At 42.1% G+C, this 12743-nt stretch overlaps 1 protein-coding gene across 3 annotated transcripts in view; it reads right to left on the reverse strand.

Moving 5' to 3' along the window:
* Positions 1-4215: 4215 nt before the first annotated feature.
* Positions 4216-12743, reverse strand: part of CFAP161 (cilia and flagella associated protein 161) — a 29834-nt gene continuing 21306 nt past the window's right edge. For 2 of the 3 annotated variants that reach the window (XM_063639965.1, XM_055276902.2), the window contains exons 5-7: positions 9521-9679; positions 5490-5563; positions 4216-5053 (exon numbers count right to left, since the gene is read on the reverse strand). In XM_063639965.1, coding sequence (XP_063496035.1) covers positions 4858-5053; positions 5490-5563; positions 9521-9679 — 429 coding nt within the window. In that variant the 3' untranslated portion in view covers positions 4216-4857. Of the gene's footprint in view, positions 5054-5489; positions 5564-5985; positions 6125-9520; positions 9680-12743 lie in introns of those variants that run through there. The other variant, XM_055276903.2, reaches the window with a different exon arrangement.

Genomic DNA, 12743 nt, shown 5'->3' on the forward strand with positions numbered 1-12743 from the left:
ATGGAGGCATTATCGTATTTTAACAGCCAGTATAGCCATGCTGAGTGTACCAGCACACAGCCCATTTTGAATGTCTCTTGCCAGTCCCCACTTCTCCCCAGGAGAGGTGTTGGCCCTTTGCAAACACAGTCTTTTTTGCCTGAAATGCTCTTCCCATGTGTGTCCTTTCCAGCTCAAGTGTCATCTGAAGGCAGGCTTCCCTGGCCTCCAGGTATAAGTAATGTGTTCCTTCCACTGGGATTTCAGCATGCCCTGTGCGTAATCACACAGACGGTCTCTTCTTCCCTCTCTCTTGCATTTGCAGGGTGCTTAGCTTGTTCCTCACTGTCAAATAATTCATAAATATTTGTTCAATTGAAAGAAAGTGAACCTTAGAGCTGGGAGAAGCCCATTGTCCATGATTCAGGACAAAGCTGTGCAGGCATCGTTGCAGCAACAGTGACTCAGTGGCATTTTCTGTATAATGAATGACTGCACACAGCACACAGGATGCTCTCCACAATTTGCGATTGTGCACTCTTCCCAATAAGCAATCCTTCTGGGTATTTGCTATACACGTACATTTATATGTAATTCTATTAAGAAATTTTACTCACGCCCATTAAGCTAACATGTCATGTACATTTAAAAACTAACATTTTGTCTCAAAAAAAGAAAAAAAAACTAGCATTTTGTCAAGTTGAAGTGTAAAAATAAAAAGATAAACTTGTATTAAAGGTAAAAAATAAAAACTATTTTGGATAGTATAAAGCACACACACATTAATGCACTTTAAAGGATAAAATAATGATATACGCAGAGTTCTAAACTCTTCTTTTCACATCTCAATGAGCATCTCTGTGCCCCACACTGGAGGTCGCTGCAGAGGTGCTGTGTGCCAAAGTCACTGTACACAGGTCCATACAGCTGCTGCGTCCTGGAGAGCCAGTCTCCACCTGCCAATATTCTAAGTTTCCATCAAAGTCCAGCTCGGATGCTAAAGGCAGATTATTAATATATCTGGAAGTCATGTTAGAGACCACATATTCTAATCTCTATGACACAAAAAAAGGAAAGAAAGAAAAGGAAGGAAAGAGAGAGAGAAATACCCATTTTACAGCATCCTTTATAAATGGCAAATAAAAAAAAAATGGTCTAGAAGTAGGTCTAGACCATTGGTCCTCAAATAGCAGACCCCTCCCAGGGACACTTAGCAATGTTTAGAGATGCTTTTTGTTGTCATGAGTGGAGGAGTGCTACTTCTTCTAGTGAGCAGAGGCCAGAGATGCTGCCAAACATCTTATAATGCACAGGAAAGCAACCACAACAAAGAATTAGAAAAAATAATTAGATTAGAAGGCCCTTGTCCAGAAGAAGGGATAGAAGAATCTGACTTGGTCCTGCCCCAGCTCTGCTGTTTAGGAGCTGTGTCCCTGAACAAATCTCTAAGCCTGGCTCCTCTGTAAAAGTTATGGATTCATTCATCTGTTGATTCATTCATTCATTCACTTAACACGTATTTCCCAGGAAATGGAAATAAACAACAAAGAACAAGACCTGGTCTAACCCCAGCGAGTAGTGAAAATTAAATAAGAAAATGAATATAAAAGCCCTTTATAATTTTGAGGTGCACAACAGACCCAAGGTAGAAATACTGATTTGTAAATAACACGAGGTGATGCATATAAGTGCTCACTTTCCAGTTATTTATTGTCTTTCACCTATTCTGAGAAGTATAGACTTTTCTTTTCCATCTTTTAACGTCTCTGAACTCAGTCTGTGTACATTAAAATGAAGTGCTTCACAATCACCGTCAGCCAGGCAGCAGTCACGCCCCCAGCAGTCACTGTAGTCAGTCACTGATTACCTGAGTGCAAACTTGGTCAGTGGCACTCATTCCTGGTGACACTAAAACTGACACAGAATAGGGAATTAGGGTAACCAAGGGTTAAGGCATGGGCTCAGCAACATGGACTTCCACTCACCAAGGCTGACCTGGCTACAGGTCAAGTGCCCAATTTACCAGCAGCAGTGACCAAAACTGAGCCCTTGATATGGCACCATTCCTTGGTTCTAGGCAAGATTAGGCAGCATAGAGGCCACATCCTCACTCCTGTGATAACAAGACAACAAGTTTCTACTTCAGCCTCTAATTGGCTGCGGGCAATCTCCACTTCCGCCTCTGATTGGTCATGGGCCAAGTCTCCACTTCAGCCTCTGATTGGTCGTGGGCCAATTATTCATAAGGTATAACCCTCCAAAGGGCACCTAGGGATGTTATCAAAATTTTTCTAGCTTAGTTTAAACCCTAACAAACATTGTAATCGTGGCTCTTGAGCCTCTTGCCCAAGCCTGCTTGCGCTTTATAGAGTGTACTTTCACTTAAATAAATCTGTGCTTGTATTGCTTATGGCGTTGCTTCATTCTTTTGTCGCTTTGTTTGTTTTATGTTGCTCTGTTTGTGCACTTTGTTCAATTCTTTGTTCAACGTGCCAAGAACCTGGAAAACTCACAGTCAAGACTTTCCATCTGGTGGAAACCTCTCGGTGTTCAGTCAAGAAGCCATTGGAGGATCACTTAGGAAAGGATCAAGAGCCCTGATGTTGTCTGAAGCTTTCAATGGATATCGTATGGCAGGAGCAAGAATGCACTGAAATTGGTTTAGATGCTTTCAGGTGGCTCACACTGTTATAGAATGTCTTTCCCCAGCTGGAGCCCAAACCCACCTGGCCTCACCCCTTGGAGACACACAGGCAGACCTAACTCTCAGCTAAGCCAGAGGTTCTCAACCCAGACTGCACATTAAAATAAATTAGCAAGTTTTTACATCACATGTTCTCACTTATTTGTGGGATCTAAAAATCAAAACAATTGAACTCATGGATATAGAGAGTAGAAGGATGGTTACCACAGGCTGGAAAGGGTACTAGGGACCTGAGAGGGAGGTGGGGTTGGTTAATGGGCACAAAAAAAAAATAGTTACAAAGAATGAATAAGACCTACTATTTGATAGCACAACAGGTGACTGTAGTCAATGATAACTTAATTGTACATTTAAAAATAACTAAAAGAGTGTAATTGGATTGTTTGTAACACAAAGGATAAATGCTTGAGGAACAGAGACCCCATTCTCCATAATGTGATTATTTCACATTGCATGCCTGTATCAAAACATCTCATGGCCAGGCGCAGTGGCTCACGCCTGTAATCCCAGCACTTCGGGAGGCGGGCGGATTACCTGAGTTCAGGAGTTCGAGACCAGCCTGACCAACACGGAGAAATTCCGTCCCTACTAAAAATACAAAATTAGCCAGGCATGGTGGTGCATGCCTGTAATCTCAGCTACTCGGGAGGCTGAGGCAGAAGAATCGCTTGAACCCAGGAGGCAGAGGTTGTGTTGAGCGGAGATTGTGCCATTGCACTCCACCCTGGGCAACAAGAGCAAAACTCCATCTCAAAAAAAAAAAAAAAAAATCTCATGTACCGCATAATATATACACCTACTACATACCCACAAAAATTAAAAATGTTTTAAAAATTTGTAATTAAATTTAAATAAAATAAATTAGTGAGTTTTTAAAAATACTAATACCTGGGTTCCACTTCAAATAAAAGAAGAAGCTCTGGGGTGGGCCCAAGCATCTGTATTTTTTTAATGTCTCACCCTAGAAATTCTGATTAAATGGTCCAGAGTGCAGCCTGGGCCACGGGCTTTTTCAGTATTCTTCAGGAGATTCTAATGTGCAGCCAGAGAGACTTGCTGAGGAAAGCCTCCTCTGACCACCCTAAGAAACCACTGCTTCCTCCTCCACCTCCTAACACAGTGGGTCTCCGCCATGGCTGCACATGGGAACCATCTAAAGAACGCTGACAAAGCCCAATGCCCAGGCTATACCCCAGACCATTCAATCAGAATTTCTGGGCTCAGACCAGGAATCAGTAACTGTTACAGTTCCCAGAGTGAATGCAATGCATAGCCAAGGCTGGAACGACTGCCCTAAATCCTGCAGTACTTGATGGAAAATGCTTGCCTTCTTGAAGAGGGTCAATCTGCATTGACTGAAACTGCATCTATTTAAAACACATTTACAGCCCATGTTCTACCTCTCAGTATACATATTTGTGAAGCAGCCTAATAGTTTACCTGTATCTACAAGACTTGGAAACCCTACATCCCTTTATAATACCCTACACATCACAGGCACTCAATGAGGAAGGAACAGATGAACAAATAAATGGAAGGACATACATTTATTTTGTCAGGAACTTTCTAATCACATGGGTGCCACGACTAATGTGCCAGTTTCAAAGACAAGGTAGAGATTCTGCAGTTTAAAAATCATTACAAAATAATAGGTTACTGATCAAGTAGAGGTCCTGACCTCGAAAGCCAAAGGTAGAGACAAAGATAGGAGGTTTTACAAAGGTGGAAATGTTTAATTCCAAGGTAAGGCCACAGCTCAGAGCTGTCAGTTTTTTGTGTTTTAGTACATTCAAGAGGGCAACTGTGGTACCAAAAATTCAGTATAGTTCCAACAGCTTTATTACATAGACATAACTTTAAAAAGTAACGCCTTGTCCTTGTAGACAATGAAGGATATAAGTAGAGGAAGCTGAGTTCTTCAGCATTTGTTTATCAACAAAAGGCTATTGTTTGTCACTTTCAAATACTATTTATTCTCCAGAGCTGTTTTTCTTCAGCCCTAGACTCCCACCACAAATTCAATAATCTTAATGTAATCTTTATTTTAATATAGTGCCCAGAGAGTTCCACATCTGATTCAAAAATAGCTTGAGGCATGACCAAGGTTGTTAATTTCTTTTAAAGCTACATTTGATGAGAGCGGGACCAGGGAAAACATGTGCGTGCCTGGTGTGTTACTTCGTGTCAAGGCCCATGGCCTGCTCCATGGCTCGAGTGTCCTCTGCGGGTGGTTTGGGCAGATCCAACATGGAGGACGAGGCATCCCTGGGATTCCCAGTAACCAACATCCAATGGTTCCTTGGTGTTTCAACTCTGTGTGAATCCAAGTATGTGTGAGCTACAACCTCAGCCTCCTTTCCAAAATAGGTGCTGGAGCAAGAGAGAATCAATTGTGGTTTGAAATTGAATAACAACTCTCAAGAAGCTGTTATTAATAATTTAATCTCAAAAGCACCTTAAGAAGCGGATTGCTAGATAAAGCCCTAGGGAATCTCTTTTTTTTTTTTTTTGCCCTAGGGAATCTCTAAAATGTGACACGTTTGCAGGGAGGTTGCACCCTATCTGGGCAAAGATTAGGCCGGTAGGATCCCATTAGAACTAAAATCCTCTTGTAGGGGAAGGATTTGTATAAGAGAAGGGGCTCTAATAGGATTTTTCACACCATCGAAGTTCTATGTGGCGGTATTTCGTCAGCAAAGGACATTTTGTGTATGTGCAGCCATACACTGTCAATTGAGCTTCTTTGCTTATATTCATGGCCCCCAGCCCCAATCACAGCATTTTGTTGTACCCTGAAATACAATACCTTAAGAAAAGATGCCGGTGGGCTGCCAGTCCCCGATTTGTGTGACAGTGATTGATGAGAATTTTAGCATTTGCCTTAACAGATAAAGAAAATGTATTATTAGCATTCTAAAATTTTTTTTTGCTTTTAGGGAAAAGCTTCCCTAAAAGCAAAAATTTGGAATTATACTGTACATTTATTTCAATTTAGTAGAAAAAAATTATATATATTCACAGTCATGTGCCACTTCACAACATTTCATTTAGCAAAGGACCACCTATGCGACCATAAGACCCTATTTTTACTGTACCTTTTCTGTGTTTAGATGGACAAATACTTACCATTGTGTTACAGTTACCTACAGTATTCAGTATAGTAACATGCTGTACAGGTTTGTACACCTAGGAACACGAGGCTATCCCATGTAGCCTTGGTGTGTAGTAGGCTACGCCATCTAGGTTTGTGTAAGTACATTTATGATGTGTAAATCAAAGAAAATTATTGAGGCGAGTCTCAATTATTTTAAGAGGTTTATTTGCCAAGGTCAAGCATGCGCCCACCAAAAATAACACGGACCAACAGGAAAAATCGGTGGTCCATGCTTTTTCCCGAAAAGAGTCTGGGGACCTCAATATTTAAAGTGAAAAGAGTGGGTACTGGGGGGAAGAGGAAGAAAGAAAAAACAACAACAACAACAAAAGGAGGGTAAATAAAAGAGGCAAGCAGTTGCGTTCTTTTGAGTTTTCGGTCAGTGTTCACCAAATACACATTTTACATGTGAGAGGGCGGTAGAGAAATAGTTACTTATGCATTCGTCTTGTGCTTGTTTAATCTGCATTTTTACATAAGATGAAACCAACATGGGGCAGAGGGAGCATTCCTATATGCCTTTGTCTCAGGTGAGCGGAAGGATGACTTTTTAGTTCTGTCCTTTGTCGAATACTGTGAAGATAAGCTATCACTTTACATTGTCAGGGTAACATTCCACATAACTGTTTTAAGGTAAAGATCTTGGGTCCACAAGGAATTTCCTTGAGGACAAATTGTGAGGGATGTATGTAGCTTTAAAATATATATACATATATATATATATGTGTATATATATATATATATATATATATATATTTGTAGCTATCCTGTTTAAGAGGAAAATGGGAGGCAGGTTTGCGTGACCCCATTCCCAGCTTGACTTTCCCTTTGACATAGTGAGTTTAGGTCCCAAGATTGATTTTCCTTTCACAATGTCCACACAATGACAAAATCATTGTCAGGGTGACCATGATTGCCTAATGATGCATTTCTCAGAACTTATCCCCATCATTGAGTGACACATGACTGTACATGTATTTATACACACACAGCACAGAAAAATTTAGATGCCAAACCATAATGGATGGATGAAATACATTATTGTAGATATCTGTATGATGAAATCATCACTCAAAGTTATATTGGAGAAGATCTTTGCCACACAAGATATGGTCTATGGTGTTATTTAATGGAAAACAAGAAGTATCTTCATGATGTCCTATCTTGTAAAAAGAAATGATAAGCAATGGCTTTCTCTGGAATGGAACTACTGGTAATTTTCATGTTATTTTTGTGCTTTCCTGACTTTTCATAAGTGAACATATGTTTACCATCAGGAAAAATATATATTGTTTCAAAATCCTGACTCATGTAAGTTAAAAGCTGTGTAAGAAAGAAAAAGCAGCCCTGCCATCCAGGGGTTGGCCTGGCACTGACAAGTAGGCCTTAGTGTTCTCCTGGGAACAGAATCAACTTCACAGAATGTCCACATCAGACAAGGCCACTCTGTGATGATGAGTGGTCAAAACAAAAGCAAGAGCACTCTATAATCATATCTGAACACACCCAAAACACAAACATTGGCTAAGCCACTAAATACCAAACACTGGCCTCTCCCAGCTAATATGAGCGACTGACTGCTGCTTCTTTACTAATGACAGCTTTGTCCTCACTCTAGTCTGGCCCTCCCTAGAGATAAGATTTATCGAGATAACCAATCATAGGATTATCCCCCACTTCCTGACAGCGTCCAGTCCAGAGCAAAGCCTCACTTCTTGGGATTCTCTCCAACACCACCCAACCAAAGCCCAAATTCTATCAGCATCCTAACACGCTCTTTCATGCTTCCCCATGGTGTGTGTTCTCCCTCACTGCAATAAGTAATTTACCCAACCTGTTAAACCACAGTTGTTCCCGGTGGTCTCTCTAGCCAGAGGTCATTGACATGTGCAAGGTAGCTCAGACAGGTTTGAGGTTTTCCATTTGCAGATGTGTAACCATGTCTCAGTGAGGCCTGGGGAGACTTTCCTGAAGCCATAAGGTGAATTAGTAATGGAGAAAAGAACTCCTGGTGCCTGGAAAACTGACTGCTACCTTAACCTCTTAAAAAAACCAGCAACAATAACCGTATAACAACAACAGTCATGACAACAAAAAACACTTGTGGGTGGCTTCTATGAGCCAGGCACTTTTCAAATTAGCACTCTAAATGTACTAACAATTTAGTCTTCACAAAACCTCATGAGGTAGGTACTATTAACACCCCGAATTTAGATAGGGAAACTGAGGCACTGCCAGTTTAAATTGTGGAACTAGAAGGCAATTCTCAGAAGAGCAAAGCTTAGCAAAGGACATCTAAAGAGAATAATTTGTAAAGCCTGTTTCATTGTAGATAATATATATGTCCTCTGTGCTTGGAGAAAAACCTTGTGAAGTCAGGGTCCACCTGGCAGAGGTGAGGGACAGGCATGCTGCATCGGGTAGACTCAGTGGCCTGCAACTGCGGCCACTTCCTGGTCAGTCACAAGCGAACCTGGCCATGCTTGCTACTAATTCCATACTCAACGCAGTGGCTGCCAACACATCTTCATTCTGTCTGCTGGATGCCTCGTGAGCAGGAAAGCCTCTGGCCCTTGAAATAGGGAGGCCTACTCTGTGCCCACAAGACCCCCCACCTTCTCGTCAGGACCATGCCCCAGGCTCCAGTCCCATGGGTCCCAGCATCCGGAGAAAACGTCACACAGTGACAATGAGAATGATGCTGTCCTGCAGGACCACTGCATTGACTATGTGGCTACCCTGCTGTCTCCTTGGCTTCTCCCTAAGCTCTTTTTCTTTTTCTTTTTCTTTTTTTTTTGAGACAGGGTCTCACTGTTGATCAGGCTGGAGTCCAGTGGCACAATCACAGCTCACGGCAGCCTCGACCTCCCAGGCTCAGGTGATCCTCCCACCTCAGCCTCTCAAGTAGCTAGGACTACAGGTGCTCACCACCACACCTGGCTAATATTTATTTATTTATTCATTTATTCATTTATTTTGAGACAGAGTCTCACTTTGTCACCCAGGCCGGAGTGCAGTGGTACAATCTTGGCTCACTGCAACCTCTGCCTCCTGGGTTCAAGAGATTCTCATGCCTCAGCTACCTGAGTAGCTTGGATTACAAGTGTGTGCCACCACATCCCGCTAATTTTTATATTTTTTGTAGAGACAGGGGTTTCGCCATGTTGCCCAGGCTGGTCTTCAACTCCTGGCCTCAAGAGATCCTCCCACCTTAGCCTCCCAAAGTGCTGGGACTGCAGGCATGAACCACCACACCTGGGCTCAAACTCCTTAAAAATTAGTACTTAGCGGAGGCCTTAGCGAAAACAGTGCAAAGGAAGCAGTGTCACAACCCTTATGATCGCACATCAGTGGTTCTTAACCTGATGACAGGGGCAGGGCCTGAGCTTTTTAGAAAGTTCCTGAGGCGATTCTAATGTGCAGGCAGAGTTGAGAAACTCTAATGCAGGATGCCGCCATGGGGTAAATTAGTACCTTCCAAACTTGTGTTATAAATGGAAAAGAGAGAGAAAGTCATAAGGCATTTGAGCTATAAGTCTGTGTGTTATAAATGGAAAAAAAAAGACAGAAAAGAGAGAGAAAGTCATATGGCATTTGAGCTATAAGTCTTTGTTTTATAGACAGGAATAAATTGCATCCATTTCATAGCATAGGCACCCATGTCTTCCCAATGCTGCACTCACCGGGACGGGGAAGCCTTCATATTCCAGGCGTAACTGGGGGTTGGGGAAGGCAGCCTGCCAGCAGTTCATATGGGAGACCTCATCTGTTAGGTACACTTCCTGGAGCCAAGACCTCTTAGACGATTTCAGGAGGGTCCTGTGGTCACTTGATAAATACAACTGAAAATGACAGCAAGCAGATGCACTAAGTCAGAGCTCTGTGAAAAGCTGGAGAATAAAGAAGCAATTGACTGGCCGGATGGCAAGCACATTCAAAGCAGTTCTCAAAAACTCTGTTCTTACTGATTGTATGAGAAAGCACAATTTTCCTCTACCTTAGATATGCCATCTGGCATGCTGAGACCAAGACACACACACACGCCTACACACACTCACATCTCCAACTACTTTTCCTTCCTCTGAATACCAAACTCAATCTTCCTCTCTCCTTCCTACTCCCTGTCCCCTGTTCCCCTTCAGGATATAGGAACTGGAACAACGGGTTTGTTTTGTTTTGTTTTGAGACAGGGTCTCATTCTGTTGCCCAGGCTGGAGCGCAGTGGCAATCACGGTTCACTGCAGCCTCCAAATCCTGGGCTCAAGCGATCCTCCCACCTCAGCCTCCTGAGTGGCTGGGACTGCAGGTGCACATCGCCATGCCCAGCTAATTTTTTTTTATTTTTTGTAGAGATAGGATCCCACTGTTTCCCAAGCTGGTCTTGAACTCCTGGTCTCAAGCAATCCTCCCACCTCGGCCTCCCAAAGTGCTGGGTTTATAGGTGTGAACGACCATGCCCAGCCATGGACTAATATTTTATTTAATATAAATGATGTTGAGTTAAACTCATCACATGAAATGAATTATTCTTCAAATCAATATCCTTACAGCTGATATTCATTTGTGAGCCTTCAAGGTGACCCACACCCCTCTGGAATTGATGTCCATGCTGGAAATTTATGTCGGCTACCTGGCTGCCTGTAACCTTGCCAAGAAAAAAACCCCATCCTTCTGAAAAGTCCAAAATGTTAGTCCTTTGCTAGTTCTTCACTGGTTCAGCCCCACCCTGAACGTAGAGGTAGTTTCTGCGTATTTCGACAGGTTTCCAATAAGCACCTTTCCCATGCAAGGCTGTGCTGTGAGGCACTATGGGGAAGGCAGAGATGAGTTACTATCCTCATGAGGTTCTCCACCTAGCAGAAGAGGTGATTGAGCACAGAAATGGGAAGCACCTGCATGCACCTTTCTGGTTAGGGAGGTCCAGCAGATTTGCAATGAGCTGTGGGAGGCAGAGGTAGCAGCACCTGGCAGCACCCTGTCTAGTATGGTCTGGAGTCAGGATAGACTAAAAGGGCAAAACAATGGGGCCTGGGCTGCTGAGGGGCTGCAATGGACATGAGAAACAGGCCAAAGTGCAGTACGAAGGGAGAACAGTGCCTAGGAACAGAGGAAGAGACCTGATAATCAGCTGGATGTGGGTGGGGAAGGAAGATGGGCCCAAGGTAGATTCGCCATTGGCCCTGGATGATGGTGTCTTTCAGAGCAACAAGAAAACCAGAACTTAAAAAGGCAAGTAAGGCCAGGCACAGTGGCTCACGCCTGTAATCCCAGCACTTTGGGAGGCTGAGGCAGGAGGATTACTTGAGGTCAGGACTTCGAGACAGTCTGGCCAACATGGTGAAACCCTGTCTCTACTAAAAATACAAAACTTAGCCAGGTGTGGTGGCAGGCGCCTATAATCCAAGCTACACAGGAAGCTGAGGCATGAGAATTGCTTGAACCCGGGAGGCAGAGGCTGCAGTGAGCTGAGATCGCACCACTGTGCTTCAGCCTAGGCGACAGAGTGAGACTCTGACTTTAAAAAAAAAAAAAAAAAAAAGGCAAATACTATCTGTCTCAAACCACAAACTGCTTTGTTCACCTAAAGTAAAACAATAATAAAAATCAGGAACTAGCCCAGTAGGCCACTATTTCACCAATGCTTCTATGAATGCCCCAGAAGGGCTTGCTAATTCAAAGACAAGAAACCAAAATTTGAGGTATAAGAATTGGGGAAGAGAGAAAATTGTCATCATTTGAAGATTAAATGACTGTCTGCCTAGAAAACATAAAAGAATCAACTGAAAAAACTATAGAATTAATAAGAGTAAGTGATTTCATCAAAGGTGAATATACAAATCAATAGCCTTCTTATATTTTTATAAGAGAAATTATCCTTTATTCTATCAAATGTTCTATCCTTATTCTATCAAAAGGACCTCTCTACAGTAGCATCTGAAAATACAAGATACCAAGGAAAAATCCTTAACAAAATCATTGTCAAGTCCATGTAAAGAAAACCACAAAATCTTACTGGGTGATAGAAAATTTTGCTGAGAGAATAAATGGAGAGACATCTCAGAAGAAGAAATATGGAAAAGTTACTAAATATGTCAATTTACTTAATTTTACAATGCCAATCAAAATATAATACCAAGCAATATTTTCCCCACAAGGGCAGAGGGACTTGAAAAAAATAACCATTACATTTAACTGAGAAATTAAGTCCTAACATAATTCAGACAAAGAAGTGTAATGAGAGGCAACTAGCCCTATAAGCTGTCAAGGTCACAGGGCTATGAGCCCTATCATAAAGCTCTAATAATTAAGGCACTATAGTCCTAGAATAAAAATAGACAACTGGGCTGGGTGCAGTGGCTCACACCTGTAATCCCAGCACTTTGGGAGGCGGAGGCAGGAGGATCACTTGAACTCAGGAGTTCAAGACCAGCCCGGCCAACATGGCGAAACTCCGTCTCTACAAAAATAAATAAATAAATATATATATATATATATATATATATATATATATATGTATAAATAAATAAATAAATAATAATTTTTAAAAACTTAGCCAGGTATAATGATGTGCACCTGTGGTCCCAGCTACTCAGGAGGCTGAGGCAGGAGAATTGCTTGAACCTGGGAGGTGGAAGCTGCAGTGAACCATGTTCGTGACACTGCACTCCAGCCTAAGTAACAGAGTGAGACCCTGTCTCAAAAAAAAAAAGAAAAAAAAAATAGACAACTAGGGCTTAACGGATCAAAATAGAAAGCTCAGAAGCACAGGGTAGTATATACAGTAATTTAATATATGCTAAGGGAAATGTCATGCATCTGTAGAGAAAGGAATAATCATTCAAGAGATAAGATATAACTGACCAGTCATCTGGGACAAAATGAGATATTCACATAAAACCCTTTATC

Source organism: Symphalangus syndactylus, chromosome 5, assembly GCF_028878055.3.
Source record: "Symphalangus syndactylus isolate Jambi chromosome 5, NHGRI_mSymSyn1-v2.1_pri, whole genome shotgun sequence".
Classification (NCBI taxonomy): domain Eukaryota; kingdom Metazoa; phylum Chordata; class Mammalia; order Primates; family Hylobatidae; genus Symphalangus; species Symphalangus syndactylus.